A 17,645-nucleotide genomic window follows, 5' to 3' on the forward strand; every position below is an offset into this window, starting at 1 on the left:
TTCGGGTTATTTGTTTCCTTTCCTGTTTTTCTTTAGTCAGTCTAGCCAATGGTTTATCAATTTTGTTAATTTTTTCAAAGAACCAGCTTTTGGCTTTGTTAATTCTTTCAATTGTTTTTCTGTTCTCTAATTCATTTAGTTCAGCTCTAATTTTTATTATTTGTTTTCTTCTGGTGCCTGATGGATTCTTTTGTTGCTCAGTTTCTATTTGTTCAAGTTGTAGGGACAGTTCTCTGCTTTTGGCTCTTTCTTCTTTTTGTATGTGTGCATTTATCGATATAAATTGGCCTCTGAGCACTGCTTTTGCTGTGTCCCAGAGGTTTTGATAGGAAGTATTTTCATTCTCGTTGCTTTCTAAGAATTTCCTTATTCCCTCCTTGATGTCTTCTATAACCCAGTCTTTTTTCAGGAGGGTATTGTTCAGTTTCCAAGTATTTGATTTCTTTTCCCTAGTTTTTCTGTTATTGATCTCTAGTTTTATTGCCTTGTGGTCTGAGAAGATGCTTTGTAATATTTCGATGTTTTGGACTCTGCAAAGGTTCGTTTTATGACCTAATATGTGGTCTATTCTAGAGAATGTTCCATGTGCGCTAGAAAAAAAAGTATACTTTGCAGCAGTTGGGTGGAGAGTTCTGTATAAGTCAATGAGGTCAAGTTGGTTGATTGTTGTAAGTAGGTCTTCCGTGTCTCTATTGAGCTTCTTACTGAATGTCCTGTCCTTCTCCGAAAGTGGTGTGTTGAAGTCTCCTACTATAATTGTGGAGGTGTCTATCTCACTTTTCAGTTCTGTTAAAGTTTGATTTATGTATCTTGCAGCCCTGTCATTGGGTGTTCGCCATGTGGTTTTAATGTTTACTTTTTGTGTGTTTGCCGGCTTCTTTAATCCCTCAGTTCTTCCCTGTTAGCCCAGTCCACCATCCCCCTTCTGACAGCACTAAATACATCAAACTAGGACTGCATTCTTAATGACTGCAGTGTTACACTGTCTTCCCAGTTCCATGACATTTTTGCTAGTCATTTACAAGTTGTGCTCTGTGGAGTAGAGCACCTTCAGTGGCCCCAGAAAGACTGAAAAACACTTCTCAGCACTGTCTGAATTATATCCCCAAGGCTCAGTGTTTCCTTCTCCTTTCTGGATTCTTTTGTTTGGACTTAGATGTTACCTCATCTACCCTGCACAATCAACGTCACAGTGTACTTTCTACTACCTGTGCCCTGTGCTTATCCGCGTTGGCCTACACTGCTCCTCCATCAGAATGTTCTCCTCTGTTCCAGTGCGTTGTTTCACCTCAATTTAGCATTTAAGTCAGTCTGCTTTCCAGTACAGTTGTTTAGCCTCTTGAGGATAGTCACACGTTAACCCTTATCCCCTAAACAAAGTACGGTGTCTTTCCCTTGGTAAACAAAAACAAGACAAAAAAGACAGTTGCAATTAAGTCGGCTCTGACTCACGGGGGCCCCCCGTGTGTCAGAGTAGAACTGTGCTCCGTAGGGTTTTCAGTGGTTGGCTTATGGGAAGTTGATCTCCAGGCCTTACTTCTTAGGCACCTTTTGTTTAGTGGCCAAGTGCTTAATGGTGCCGTTCAGGGACTCCCTTTCCCTTGGTAGGAGCTGAGTAAATGTCTAATGAATTGAATTTTATTTACGCAAGTCTTAACAATTTCCAGAGCTTTCAACTGTTCTTGCCTGCATTCCTCCCCTCTGCCCCTACTTAATCTAAGAGTAATTACCCTAAAATACCATTCTTTTATTGGTAGTTATCCATCAGTCTTCAGTAATTCCCTGTTGTTTATAGGATGAAGTCCACTTCCTTACTGGGCATTCAGTTCAGGACCCACAGATGAGCCTGTCTACTTTTGCATCCTTATTTCACTGTTACCCTAGTAAAAACAATTCTTGAAATTTCTTCTCTATTCTTTTGTTCTTGTTTTTCCCCTATGTGGAATGCCTTTGATATCATTCCTTTCCTAGTTCATGCAAATTCTACCTGACCCTCAAGATGTCTGCTCTAAACATTGTCTTTGAACTTCCAGTAAGTAAATGTATGCCCTTTGGTACTTTATTGCTTGTTGGTCTGTGACCCTTCCAATATGATTGCTTTAGGACGTTAATTAATTTTTTTTTTCCTTTTTGTTGTTGTCGTGGTTGAGAATATACAACAGCAAAACATACACTAATTCGACAGTTCCTGCATGTACCATTCAGTGACCTAGATCACATTCGTCTAGTTGTTCAGCCATTCTCCCCTCCTCCTCTGAGTTGTTCCTCCTCCATTCACATAAACTCACCGACCCCTAAGATTCCTGTCTGATCTTTCCAGTTGCTGTTGTAGGACATTGTTTAACTTTTTATATGTATTTCATCTTCTTAAAGAAATCATCGGTAAGTTTTAAGTTAGAGCAGCAGTCAAAAATACGCTTTCTACTATGGTGTTTGCCACCAGTTTCTAGTTGGACTCAGATAGTTCATTCCTTTTTACTTATTTTTTTCAGATTACATATCTATAATGTAGGAAACCCTAGCAGCATAGTGGTTAAGTCTTACAGCAGCTAACCAAAAGGTCGGCAGTTTAAATCCACCAGGCGCTCCTTAGGAACCCCGTGGGGCAGTTCTACTCTGTCCTATAGGGTCGCTATGAGTTGGAATCGACTCGACGGCAACGGGTTTTTTTTTTTTAATCTGTAACATGAAGGGTTTGAACTAAGTCAGAATTTCTTAAACCGTTCTGTGGAACGTTGCGAGATGTTAAGAGGTGTTCCAGTAAAAAAGGAAAAATGTCCCCAGATGAATTTTAAAGTCCAGTAATCCAAAGTGGCTACAGCTTACTTCAGGGTATAACTTTTCAGGGTCTGTAATATGTTCCCGTATATGGCACATTTTTTAATAGAAAAGTCTAGTTTGGAGTAATTCCCAGGTTTACTGACACTTTTCCCAAGGCTATTTTTTAATTTAATGCCTTGCAGATATTTGGGAGAAACTCGCTTTGGTGAATTTGTAGTCTCTTCTCAAACTATAATAATTGAAGATTTTTTTCAGGGGAGAAAGATAATAAAGTTGTAAAACAACCATCTAGGACAGAGTAGAACTGCCCCATAGGGTTCCCAAGGAGCAGGTGATGGATTTGAACTGCCTCAGCAGCCGAGCTCTTAACCACTGCCCCACCAGGGCTCCATATAATTTGTTAGGTGATAAAAAGTATTATACCAAAAAACAAAACAAAAACAACAAACCCATTACCATTGAGTCTATTCCGACTCATAGCAACCCTATAGGACAGGGTAGAACTGCTCCATAGTGTTTCCGAGGAGCAGCTGGTGGATTCGAACAGCCGACCTTTAGGTTAGCAGCCTGAGCTCTTAACCACTGTGCCACCAGTGCTCCGAAAAGTGTTCTGCTGAAACACAAAGCACAAGGTGTTTATTTAGGTGGGAGGAAGCCTCAAGGAGAAAGTGACCTTGGAATAAAGGTCTGGGCGAAGCACGCTTCAGGCGGAGGGAACACCAGGTACAGAGGCCTTGAGGCAGAGTGCTCTTGTGTTTTTGAGAAGCTGGCGAAATGTTCACTGTGTATAAGCGGAATGATTGAAGGGAAGGGTACTAGCAGAAGAGGCCAGAGAGATAAAGGGAGGCCGGACGTTGCAGGACTGGATAAGGCGTTGGGAAGATTTTACGTGGTTTGTTACTCTGTTTGTTATTCCTTGTGGAATACCTTGCATACAGATATACAGTTCTGAATTTTAATAACCAGAAGGCCCCCAGGAAGGAGATACTTTTAACCCAGTCTAAATAGTTTTATATTTTACCTTGAACAGGTGATAGTAAACCAATACACCAAAGTGAAAGTTGACCGACCACCCACATTGATTCTGTTGCTTTGGGGGTTGAATTATAACTTAATTTTTTCTTTTTTTTAACCGTAGGTAAAGTAACATGATGGATTTCTCCAAGCTACCCAAAATACTCGATGAAGATAAGGAAAGCACATTTGGTTATGTGCATGGGGTCTCAGGGCCTGGTAAGTGGCGCGTAATCATCCCCATAGTAAGAATTTGTAGCTTCTTACTACCCGGCTGTCTTTTCAGGGTGTTTGGGGAGAAATACAAAGCTTTTGTTCAATAACAGAAATTTTATCAGTCCTTAAAAAGGTCCCGTAACCTCTGTGAGACTGAAGTAATGTTGCCATCGTAAGGTGTTATCTAATTTGATAATTATTCAGATGCCGTTTTGTGATATCCTGTTTATTTTTATCTTAATCTGTTACATAAATGTATAACTAGTATTCAGAGTTTTATCTATATGTATCTTAATTTTTCTTGTTAAATTTGAGCTGAAAAAGCTATAAATTTTATAACTTATAATAATTTTATAGTGTTTAGTACCCAATATCTTACAGATAGGCATTCCGTAATGTCTCTTAATTTGATTAGAACTTTGAAAATTGTCTCTGGAGTATTTCTCAGCAGTATCCTTGACTCTGCCTCTTATCTTCCTTTTCTAAATAGTTACAGTCTCTTTATCCTTCCTCAGAGGTCATGCTCTGTCTCTTTGGCCTTGAGCAGGCGTTGACAAACTTTTTCTGTGGAAGACTAGATGGTAAATATTTTAGGCTTTACAGACCACACGGTCTCAGTTGTGACTGCTCAGCTCTGCTGTCACAATGTGAAATGTCTGCTGCAGCTGTAGACAGTATGTAAGCAGATGAGTGGGGCTGTGTTCCAGCAAAACCTTATTTACAAAAACCAGAAGTGGCCAGATTTGGCTCCTGGGCTGTAGTTTGTCAGCCCCTGGTTTTGAAGCTCTCCTCATAGTCTTCTCTCAGATTGCTCTGTCTTCATTCAGGAGTACATCCCAGAAGTATAAAACATGTTGTTGAAGGACATGCCTAGCTGGAGGAGGCTCTGTGAGAATATTTCATGAGGAGATGAAAAGCAGTGTTGCAGAGTCCGAGAAGATGGCTCTGGTGGCTGGGTCAAAGGAGATTTTTTGAGGTTATGATCTAAACTGCCATCGGTTTTCCATGTTGCTACTGTGATTAACTCAGACATGGGAAATGACTGCACATTCTGGAGAGGATAATAAAAACAAAATTTTGGCCGGTAAATAGAAATGAGAATGCTGCTACAGGTCATTGTGCAAAGAGAACTAAAACTTTCTAGAATTTATTTTTAGTTTCTTGATTATACATGTGTCAAGGAAACAGTGATACATTTAGGCACTGACTTTTTTTTTTTTAAGTTTGAATTTCCAGAAGTACGTAATATTAGATAGTGAAGTCATAAATATTTTAAGTTCAATTTAAAAGCAAAAAGCATGTTTTTAAAGTAAGTTTTTACTGAACAAGTTGATTCTGAAGTGAAGCCCGAAGAGTAACTGTTATAATCTGTAATACTTAAATGAAAAACTGCCTGAGCACTTTTTAAAATTAGTTTCTTATAAAAGGTTTTTCCTGCCATCTTATTTGCCTTACTGATTTACAAATGCTTTTTTTTTTTAAACCCATAAGCTTTACAAAACAGCATGTATATTGCATGCTGAGTAAGCGGGATCCAAGTTGAACAGCTTTACTGTTCTAACCTAGATTTAGCAAACTAGTGCAGACCGAAGTTTTAAATTTGTGTATCTTAAAGGGACCATGAAATCAGACTAAGGCTCATCGCCTACTGATACACCTTAAAGCAACCCATTAATAAAGTGTGTTTTTAGAAAACTCCGGGGGGTAAAATGAAGGTGTTTATACATATCTTCTTCTCTTAATGTTATTTTTTAAAAAAAGGAGTCTAAATAATATGTACAGGGCCTATATTTTCACCCCTAAAGCTCAGTCTCACCGATGGAAAATAGTAAGAGGGAATGAGAAGTAATATTTACAGGGGAATAATTTATTCTACTCAATCCAGAAGTTTCTCCATTTTTTAAATAACCTTTTGAATATTTTAGTAAATAATGAGCAAGTAGTCATTAGTTTCAGCGACTCCCTAAAGCAGCTTTCTTTCATAAAGGAGACCCAGTCCGCCCCCAGTGCCATCGAGAAGAAGAGATAAATTATTTCCCTTCTAAGATCTACAGCTTTTCTGGCAGTTCTCTCCGAGAAGCTCCTACAACGTAAATCATAGCATTCTAGCTTGGACTCTACATCTCGCTGCTTTTAGTCTCTCTTGCCATGGCCACATGACTGTAAATCCCCAAAATGTTATCTGAGAAGATAAAAAAATTAGAGAAACAATTTTCCTTTTAATAATTTTAAAGGGTCTTCAGGGCAGACAGACTCTATACAAGGAGTTTTAGGGAAAAACCAAAAGAATACCATCAAGAGAGTTTAGGTAAAAATATTCTTCTGAAACTTGTAGTAAACTACTCCTGGAACCTATTTATAATTCTTGAGTGCTTCATAAGATAATAAGGAAATTGCATTGCTTTGTTATTAAAACCCGTTGCCATTGAGTGAATTCTGACTCACAGTGACCCTATAGGACAGAGTAGAACTGCCCCGTAGGGTTTCCCAGGAGTGGCTGATGGGTCGGAACTGCTGACTTTTTGGTAACAGCTGAGCTCTTAACCACTGCGCCACCAGGGGTCCACCTTTGGTATTAAGTACGTCTTAATCATTCTTCTTCTATAAGTAGGTACAAATCAATGTTTACGGAATGAGTAGGTCTTAGTGGTTCTAACACACGATAATTATTAGTAGTTCCCATCTGAATATTAGCGATTACATCATTCTAATCCATCGTATCAGAAGATGAAATATTAAAACTGGGTTTGTTCCTACTAAAAAAAAAAATTTTTTTTCTCTTTTTTTTACACATATCTGAAAATGTGACAACCTTTCCTCTCTTCCAGAAAAATAAATTTACTTACTAGAAACATATTAGACCAAAATATTAGGTTCCCATTCTGGTTCACTACTGACAGGAAGTAGGGGTTCTTAACCTGAAGTTCAGCCAGTGTTTGAGACAGATCATAAACATCGTCTCCTGGTCTGTAAGGAAAATTCCGCAGATGCGTGTTTCTCTATACACAGCTACCATTAGACTATCAGAAGGGCCCACGCCCAGAAGAGTTTTAAAAAAACCACTGATACAAAGTGTGAGAAAGTAAAAATACTGCTTTAAATATTCAGTTCCGAGGGACGTGCTGACAACACAGCAAACTGACGCTTGTGCGGCATTCTCCCGTACTCTTAGCTGAAACTCTTGCTATGATTTTAGTTCTAAAGTTTTTTTTTTTTAATTGTGCCAAAAACCATCCATGTATTATAGCAACCTGAGATGATCAGAAGGACCCCAGCGCTATCAGATAAGAGTTTATCATATACAACCTCAAAATTTTGAAAATAATTTTCATATATATTTTTAAATAAATCATCTTTAGCCCAAGAATTGTATTTGTGTGTGTGTGTGTCTCCTACTTTATGATGTTAAATGCCATCAAGTTGATTCTGACTCTAAACGACCCCATGTGGCAGAGTAGAACTGCCTCGTAGGGTTCCCTAGGCCGTAGTCATTTCAGGAGGAGATCGCCAGGTCTTCTCCCGAGGAGCCACTGGTGGGTTGTAACATTTTGGTTAGCGGCTGAGCGTGTAGCCGTTACACCACCAGGGCCTCAGAAAACACAAGAAACCAAACAGGAGGCTGTAAATCTGCATGAAGCAGAGTGCCACATCAGAGCTGCTGCTGGCTTCGAACCGCTGATGCTCAGGTTAGCAGTGGATCACTTTAACCACTGTGCCCTCAGGGCTTTGTAGCCTCTACTAAAAATGCACCTCCACGTGGAGCTATCTGGGTGTTCCATTATGGGTGTTTGAGTTTCTTGGGAATGTGAGACGCATGTTATTGGATTTATTGTTACATGTTTTAATTATCTGTTAGTATTTACAGAGTATCAGAGTCTCGAGTCATCAGAATACTCTCTGGTTCTCTTTAGTGGTTACGGCCTGTGACATGGCGGGTGCAGCCATGTATGAGCTGGTGAGAGTGGGCCACAGCGAGCTGGTGGGAGAGATCATTCGATTGGAGGGTGACATGGCTACTATCCAGGTGTATGAAGAAACTTGTATCCTTTTGATTCAATTCCCCACCACTTTGTACATGTCAGAATCTAAGGATTTAATTGAAAAGTAGAAGCAGAATCAACCATTGATACTATAAGCGTGTAATGCTGGTGTTGTACAGAAGCCTAATTTTTACAGGAGTTTATTGAAGAAAGGGAGGAAGGTACTAGAAGTGAATGCTCTTGTTTTGGAAAATTAGCATTATCTTCTGAACTTCCATTGCTCTTCGTGTTTTGGTGGTTCACAAACTTGGGGAAAACCACTTGGAATTTTTCTTCAGAGGGATGCTTACTATAGAGAAAGCATAAACTGCGTAGCAGCATTGATTGGTTTGGTTTAAATTCTCCAGTCATGATTCTGTTTAAAATAGTAAGTCCATAAACGCATCGGTCAGCACCCTCTATCCTTATTCTGGTGAATAGCGCTGGATTGCACGTTACATTACAGCTTTCGCAGTAGAGAATCTCTGCTATATGTTTGGTTATCGTATTTTGGGCTTTTAAATATAGTTTATATTTTAAATTTTCTGTGAGAAATAAATTGTTAAGCCTGGTGAAAGGGAACCACTTTAAATTTTTTTTTACTTTTATTTGCTCACTTATGTCTCTTGCTTAAATTGACTCTCAAGGTCAGCATTCATTCTTTGACTATTTAATCAAGATTTATTTGATACATTTTTCTTTTTTTTTGCCATATTAAAATACATGCTGGCAGATAACCAATTCTATGTGTACTGGTGTGCTAATTCAAAACAAAATTATTTGAAAATTTGAAATAAAACTAAAAGTCTTTTAAGTCGTGAGTAATCGAACAGATTTTTTTCTTATTTAGCCTTATCTTTTTATTTAATCTTTTACATGATTTGAAAATTAACAATAAGTAAATAAATGAAAATGCCTGTGGTGAACACCCTCCCTCTCACCTTTGTCATCTTGTATCTGGCCATTTTTAAAGATACACATGTATACAACCACTTTTATTGGTACCTTGTATATCTTTCTAGTTTCTTAATTGCATATGTGAGTAAATACACGTGTATATTTTTATTTCTCCTCCCTTTTTCCCCTCTAAGAGCACATTATACGCACTGTTCTGGACCTTGCTTTTTTTCTTTAAAAATAGATGTATCATGGAAGATGGATGGATAGCAAAATGTTAATGGTAGAATCTAGCTGGTAGATATAGGGGCATCCAGTGTAAAATTCTTCCAAATTTGCTGTAAGTTTTGAAAAAATTTATAATCAAATATTGTAAATGAAGGGGGCCAAGATGGCGGACTAGGTGGGCGCTACAGCGGATCCCTCTTGCAACAAAGACTCGGAAAAACAAGTGAATCGATCACATACATAACAATCTACGAACTCTGAACAACAAACACAGACTTAGAGACGGAAAACGAACAAATACGGGCAGACAGCGACCGTTTTCAGAACTAGGAGCCAGCGTACCAGGCAGGTGACCTTTGGAGCCCGATCTGGGGCAGAGCCCAGGGGGGCAGACGGCACAGACAAGGGGCCCAGCCCTACCCCCCCGAACCCATCCCGGGAGGAAGTCTAGCTGGTTGGCGCGGGTGGCGTAGCGGCGCAGTCGGTGGGAGAAGCACCCGGGAGGCAGTGACTGATCTTGGAGCGGGGAGAGCAGTGTCCCAGCCGGGGAGCCGTCCCCCCGGGAGTTTGGCGGACAGCGGGCGTGGCGCGAGCGGGGGTATCAGCTATATTTCTCTAAAGCGACCCCGGGGCGGGGCCCACACATTCGTCTGGGGGACGCCCACCCCGTTCGCGCGTGCGGCGCGGCGCACCGGAGGGAGAAGTCCCCAGGAGGAAGTGACTGGTCTCGGAGCGGGGAGAGCAGCGTCCCAACCGGGGAGCCGTCCCGCTGGGATCTTGGTGAGAGCGGGCGGGGTGTGAGCGCATTCCCCTGAATAGACCCCGGGGGCGGGCCCAGCTGTTCGTGAGGGCCACACCCACCCAGTTCGTACGAGTGGTGCGGTGCACCGGAGGGAGAAATCCCCAGGAGGAAGTGACTGATCTCGAGCGGGGAGAGCAGCGTCCCAGCCGGGGAGCCGTCCCGCTGGGATCTTGGCGAGAGCGGGCGGGGTGTGAGCGCATTCCCCTGAATAGACCCCGGGGCGGGGCCCACACGTTTGTGCGGGGGACGCCCACCCAGTTTGCGCATACGGTGCGGTGCACTGGAGGGAGAAGTCCCCGGGAGGAAGTGACTGATCTCAGAGTGGGGAGAGCAGCGTCCCAGCCGGGGAGCCGTCCCGCTGGGATCTTGGCGAGAGCGGGCGGGTGTGAGCGCGGGGATCAGTTATATTCCCCTGAATTGACCCAGGGGGCGGGCCCACCTGGTCGTGCGGGTGACGCCCACCCAGTTCGCACAAACGGTGCAGCGCACCGGAGGGAGAAGTCCCCGGGAGGACGTGACTGGTCTTGGAGCGGGGAAAGCAGCGTCCCAGCCGGGGAGCCGTCCCGCTGGGATTTGGGCGCGCCCGGGCAGGGCATGAGCGCGGGGTCCAATTATATTCCCCTGAATAGACCCCGGGGGTGGGCCCACCCGTTCGTGCGGGAGACGCCCACCCAGTTTGCGCGAGCGGTGCGGCGCACCGGAGGGAGAAGTCCCTGGAAGTGACTGGTCTCGAAGCGGGGAGAGTAGCATCCCAGCCGGGGAGCCGTCCCGCCGGGATTTTGGCGGACGGGGGCGGAGCGTGAATGCGGGGATCAGCTCTATATTCTGTGGTGCTACACTCCTAGCTCTCTGATCCCTCCCCCACCCTCCCCAGGCGGCTCCATTAGCATCCGAATACCCTGAGCAAGAGGGAGAATTCAGATAGGGATCTGACTGCATTTTTTTTTAGCTGATTACCTGGAAAATCTAGTTTCCCAGTGATGGCTTGGAGACAGCAGTACATATCAAACCACATAAAGAAACAGACCATGACAGCTTCTCCAACCCCCCAAACAAAAGAATCAAAATCTTTCCCAAATGAAGATACAATCCTGGAATTATCAGATACAGAATATAAAAAACTAATTTACAGAAGGCTTAAAGATATCACAAATGCAATTAGGATAACTGCAGAAAAAGCCAAGGAACACACTGATAAAACTGTTGAAGAACTCAGATTATTCAAGAACATAGTGGAAAAATTAATAAGTTGCAAGAATCCATAGAGAGACAGCATGTAGAAATCCAAAAGATTAACAATACAATTACAGAATTAGACAACGCAATAGGAAGTCAGAGGAGCAGACTCGAGCAATTAGAATGTAGACTGGGACTTCTGGAGGACCAGGGAATCAACACCAACATAGCTGAAAAAAAATCAGATAAAAGAATTTAAAAAAATGAAGAAACCCTAAGAATCATGTGGGACTCTATCAAGAAGGATAACTTGAGAGTGATTGGAGTCCCAGAACAGGGAGGGGGGACAGAAAACACAGAGAAAATAGTTGAAGAAATCCTGACACAAAACTTCCCTGACATCATGAAAGACGAAAGGATATCTATCCAAGATGCTCATCGAACCCCATTTAAGATGGATCCAAAAAGAAAAACACCAAGACATATTATCATCAAACTTGCCAAAACCAAAGGTAAACAGAAAATTTTAAAAGCAGCCAGGGAGAAAAGAAAGGTTTCCTTCAAGGGAGAATCTATAAGAATAAGTTCAAACTACTCAGCAGAAACCATGCAGGCAAGAAGGGAATGGGACGACATATACAGAACACTGAAGGAGAAAAACTGCCAGCCAAGGATCATATATCCAGCAAAACTCTCTCTGAAATATGAAGGCGAAATTAAGATATTTACAGATAAGCACAAGTTTAGAGAATTTGCAAAAACCAAACCAAAGCTACAAGAAATACTAAAGGATATTGTTTGGTCAGAAAACCAATAATATCAGATACCAGCACAACACAAGGTCACAAAACAGAACGTCCTGATAGCAACTCAAATAGGGAAATCACAAAAACAAATAAATTAAGATTAATTAAGGGACTAAATATAGGAGGCATTGAACTGCCAGATGGAGAGTGATACAAGGTGATATAGAACGATACAAGTTAGGTTTTTATTTAGAGAAATAGGGGTAAGTAATAAGGTAACCACAAAAAGGAATATCAATTTCATAACTCAAGAAAAAAGCCAAGAAAAACGTAACGACTCAACAAACATAAAGTTAAACATTATGAAAATGAGGATCTCACAAGCTACTAAGAAAAACGTCTCACCCCAAAAAAGCATGTGGAAAAATGAAATGGCCAACAACACACATGAAAAGGCATCAAAATGACAGCACTAAAAACTTATTTATCTATAATTACGTTGAATGTAAATGGACTAAATGCACCAATAAAGAGACAGAGAGTCACGGACTGGATAAAGAAACACGATCCATCTATATGCTGCCTACAAGAGACACACCTTGGACTTAGAGACACATACAAACTAAAACTCAAAGGATGGAAAAAATATATCAAGCAAATAATAAACAAAAAAGAAGAGGAATAGCAATGTTAATTTCTGACAAAATAGACTTTAGACTTAAATCCGCCACAAAGGATAAAGAAGGACACTATATAATGATAAAAGGGACAATTGATCAGGAAGACATAACCATATTAAATATTTACGGACCCAATGACAGGGCTGCAAGGTACATAAATCAAATTTTAACAGAATTGAAAAGTGAGATAGACACCTCCACATTTATAGTAGGAGACTTCAACACACCACTTTCGGAGAAGGACAGGACATCCAGTAAGAAGCTCAATAGAGACACGGAAGACCTACTTACAACAATCAACCAACTTGACCTCATTGACTTATACAGAACTCTCCACCCAACTGCTGCAAAGTATACTTTTTTTTCTAGCGCACATGGAACATTCTCTAGAATAGACCACATATTAGGTCATAAAACAAATCTTTGCAGAATCCAAAACATCGAAATATTACAAAGCATCTTCTCAGACCACAAGGCAATGAAGCTAGAAATCAATAACAGAAAAACTAGGGAAAAGATATCAAATACTTGGAAACTGAACAATACCCTCCTGAAAAAAGACAGGGTTATAGAAGACATCAAGGAGGGAATAAGGAAATTCTTAGAAAGCAACGAGAATGAAAATACTTCCTATCAAAACCTCTGGGACACAGCAAAAGCAGTGCTCAGAGGCCAATTTATATCGATAAATGCACACATACAAAAAGAAGAAAGAGCCAAAAGCAGAGAACTGTCCCTACAACTTGAACAAATAGAAACTGAGCAATAAAAGAACCCATCAGGCACCAGAAGAAAACAAATAATAAAAATTAGAGCTGAACTAAATGAATTAGAGAACAGAAAAACAATTGAAAGAATTAACAAAGCCAAAAGCTGGTTCTTTGAAAAAATTAACAAAATTGATAAACCATTGGCTAGACTGACTAAAGAAAAACAGGAAAGGAAACAAATAACCCGAATAAGAAACGAGAAGGACCACATCACAACAGAGCCAAATGAAATTAAAAGAATCATTTCAGATTACTACGTAAAATTGTACTCTAACAAATTTGAAAACCTAGAAGAAATGGACAAATTCTTGGAAAAATACTACCTACCTAAACTAACACATTCAGAAGTAGAACAACTAAATAGACCCATAACAAAAAAAGAAATTGAAACGGTAATCAAAAAACTTCCAACAAAAAAAAGTCCTGGCCCAGACAGCTTCACTGCAGAGTTCTACCAAACCTTCAGAGAAGACTTGACACCATTACTACTGAAGGTATTTCAAAGCATACAAAAAGACGGAATACTACCCAGCTCATTCTATGAAGCTACCATCTCCCTGATACCAAAACCAGGTAAAGACATTACAAAAAAAGAGAATTTTAGACCTATATCCCTCATGAACATAGATGCAAAAATCCTCAACAAAATTCTAGACAATAGAATCCAACAGCACATCAAAAAAATAATTCACCCTGATCAAGTGGGATTTATACCAGGTATGCAAGGCTGGTTTAATATCAGAAAAACCATTAATGTAATCCATCACATAAATAAAACAAAAGACAAAAACCACGTGATCTTATCAATTGATGCAGAAAAGGCATTTGACAAAGTCTAACACCCATTTATGATAAAAACTCTCAGCAAAATAGGAATTGAAGGAAAATTCCTCAACATAATAAAGGGCATCTATGCAAAGCCAACAGCCAATATCACTCTAAATGGAGAGAACCTGAAAGCATTTCCCTTGAGAACGGGAACCAGACAAGGATGCCCTTTATCACCGCTCTTATTCAATATCGTACTTGAAGTCCTAGCCAGGGCAATTAGGCTAGACAAAGAAATAAAGGGTATCCAGATTGGCAAGGAGGAAGTAAAGTTATCACTATTTGCAGATGACATGATCGTATACACGGAAAACCCTAAGGAATCCTCCAGAAAACTACTGAAACTAATAGAAGAGTTTGGAAGAGTCTCAGGTTATAAAATAAACATACAAAAATCACTTGGATTCCTCTACATCAACAAAAAGAACACCGAAGAGGAAATAACCAAATCAATACCATTCACAGTAGCCCCCAAGAAGATAAAATACTTAGGAATAAATCTTACCAAGGATGTAAAAGACCTATACAAAGAAAACTTATAAAACTCTGCTACAAGAAATTCAAGAGGACATACTTAAGTGGAAAAACATACCCTGCTCATGGATAGGAAGACTTAACATAGTAAAAATGTCTATTCTACCAAAAGCCATCTATACATACAACGCACTTCCAATCCAAATACCAATGTCATGTTTTAAGGGGATAGAGAAACAAATCACTAATTTCATATGGAAGGGAAAGAACCCCCGGATAAGCAAAGCATTACTGAAAAAGAAGAAGAAAGTGGGAGGCCTCACTCTACCTGATTTCAGAACCTATTATACAGCTACAGTAGTCAAAACAGCCTGGTACTGGTACAACAACAGGCACATAGACCAATGGAACAGAATTGAGAACCCAGATATAAATCCATCCACGTATGAGCAGCTGATATTTGACAAAGGACCAGTGTCAGTCAATTGGGGAAATGATAGTCTTTTTAACAAAGTGCTGGCATAACTGGATATCCATTTGCAAAAAAATGAAACAGGACCCATACCTCACACCATGCACAAAAACTAACTCCAAGTGGATCAAAGACCTAAACATAAAGACTAAAACGATAAAGATCATGGAAGAAAAAATAGGGACAACCCTAGGAGCCCTAATACAAGGCATAAACAGAATACAAAACATTACCAAAAATGACGTAGAGAAACCAGATAACTGGGAGCTCCTAAAAATCAAACACCTATGCTCATCTAAAGACTTCACCAAAAGAGTAAAAAGACCACCTACAGACTGGGAAAGAATATTCAGCTATGACATCTCCGACCAGCGCCTGATCTCTAAAATCTACATGATTCTGTCAAAACTCAACCACAAAAAGACAAACAACCCAATCAAGAAGTGGGCAAAGGATATGAACACACATTTCACTAAAGAAGATATTCAGACAGCCAACAGATACATGAGAAAATGCTCCCCGATCATTAGCCATTAGAGAAATGCAAATTAAAACTACGATGAGATTTCATCTCACACCAACTAGACTGGCATTAATCCAAAAAACACAAAATAATAAATGTTGGAGAGGCTGCAGAGAGATTGGAACTCTCATACACTGCTGGTGGGATTGTAAAATGGTACAACCCCTTTGGAAATCCATCTGTCGTTATCTTAAACAGTTAGAAATAGAACTACCATACAACCCAGAAATCCCACTCCTCGGAATATACCCTAGAGATACAAGAGCCTTCACACAAACAGATATATGCACACCCATGTTATTGCAGCTCTGTTTACAATAGCAAAAAGCTGGAAGCAACCAAGATGTCCGTCAACGGATGAATGGATAAATAAATTATGGTATGTTCACACAATGGAATACTACGCATCGATAAAGAACAGTGACGAATCTGTGAAACATTTCATAACATGGAGGAACCTGGAAGGCATTATGCTGAGCGAAATGAGTCAGAGGCAAAAGGACAAATATTGTATAAGACCACTATTATAAGATCTTGAGAAATAGAAAAAACGGAGAAGAACACATACTTTTGTGGTTACAAAGGGGGGAGGGAGGGAGGGAGAGGGCTTTTTATTGATCAATCAGTAGATAAAAACTGCTTTGGCTGAGGGGAAAGACAACACTCAAAACAAGGAAGGTCAGCCTAATTGGACTGGACTAAAAGCAAAGAGGTTTCCGGGATAAAATGAAAGCTTCAAAGGTCAGCGGAGCAGGGGCTGGGGTCTGGGGAACTTGGTTTGAGGGGACTTCTAAGTCAATGGGCAAAATAATTCTATTATGAAAACATTCTGCATCCCAGTTCGAATTGTGGCACCTGGGGTCCTAAATGCCAACAAGCGGCCTTCTAAGATACATCAATTGGTCTCAACCTACCTGGAGCAAAGGCAAAGGAAGAACACCAAGGTCACACGACAACTAAGAACTCAAGAGACAGAAAGGGCCACATGAACCAGAGACCTACATTGTCCTGAGACCAGAACTAGTTGGTACCCGGCCACAATCGATGTCTGCCCTGTCAGGGAGCACAACAGACAGCTCCTGAGGGAGCAGGAGACCAATGGGATACAGACCCCAATTTCTCATAAAAAGACCATACCTAAAAAAAAATTTTTTTTTTTTTTTTTAATGGTATGACTGCGACTAGAGGAATCCCAGAGACAATGCTCCCCAGAGCTTCTGATGGCACAGGACAGGAACCATCCCCGAAGACAACTCATCAGACATGAAAAGAACTGGTCAGTGGAGGGGAGAGAGATGCTGATGAAGAGTGAGCTAATTAAATCAGGTGGACACTGGAGAGTGTGTAGGCAACTCTTGACTGGAGGGGGGATGGGAAGATAGAGAGAGAGGGAAGATGGCAAAATTGGCACGAAACGAGAGACTGAAAGGGCTGACTCAATAGGGGGAGAGCAAGTGGGAGAAGGGAGTAAGATGTATGTAAACCTACATGTGACAGACTGATTGGAATGGTAAATGTTCACTTGAAGCTTAATAAAAATTAATTAAAAAAAATTGTAAATGAAAACACATACCTTGGAGATCTTTCCAGAGCAATTTACAGATGCTTCCTATTTTCTTTTTTAAACAGTTCTGTAGAATTCCATCGTATGGATTGACCAGAATTTATTAATCAGTCCCTTAATGATAGAAATATTGGTTGATTCTAGACTTTTGCTGTTAAAAACAATGTTGTAGATAACTCTAATTTTTATGAATTCACAGATGTCTGATTCCTGTGTCAAAGTTTGTGTGTTTTTAATTTTGACAGATACTGTTAAATTGCTCTCAATAGTAGTTGTATGGGTTCTCCCATCAACAAATATGTGAGAGCAAGGCAGATACAATGTACTTATTTGTAGATTTTATTCCTTTCTTTTCTAAAATGACTTCTTAATTCTTATGATTTTTAAGTTTTTGCTTGGGAACTAATATCCTGTTTTGGCAACTCATGTTCCTGAGTAATATAAATGGCACAATA

The 17,645-nt window shown here is 40.4% G+C and overlaps 1 protein-coding gene across 1 annotated transcript in view; it reads left to right on the plus strand.

Annotated features, from left to right (window-relative positions):
• The window catches only part of ATP6V1A (ATPase H+ transporting V1 subunit A), a 71,245-nt gene that overhangs the window by 25,593 nt on the left and 28,007 nt on the right, over nt 1-17,645 (plus strand). Inside the window, exons 2-3 of the mRNA XM_049876766.1 lie at nt 3,920-4,014; nt 7,923-8,051. Coding sequence (XP_049732723.1) covers nt 3,930-4,014; nt 7,923-8,051 — 214 coding nt within the window. The 5' untranslated portion in view covers nt 3,920-3,929. The remainder of the gene's footprint in view (nt 1-3,919; nt 4,015-7,922; nt 8,052-17,645) is intronic.

The sequence above is a fragment of the Elephas maximus genome, chromosome 1 (genome assembly GCF_024166365.1).
Source record: "Elephas maximus indicus isolate mEleMax1 chromosome 1, mEleMax1 primary haplotype, whole genome shotgun sequence".
NCBI lineage: Eukaryota > Metazoa > Chordata > Mammalia > Proboscidea > Elephantidae > Elephas > Elephas maximus.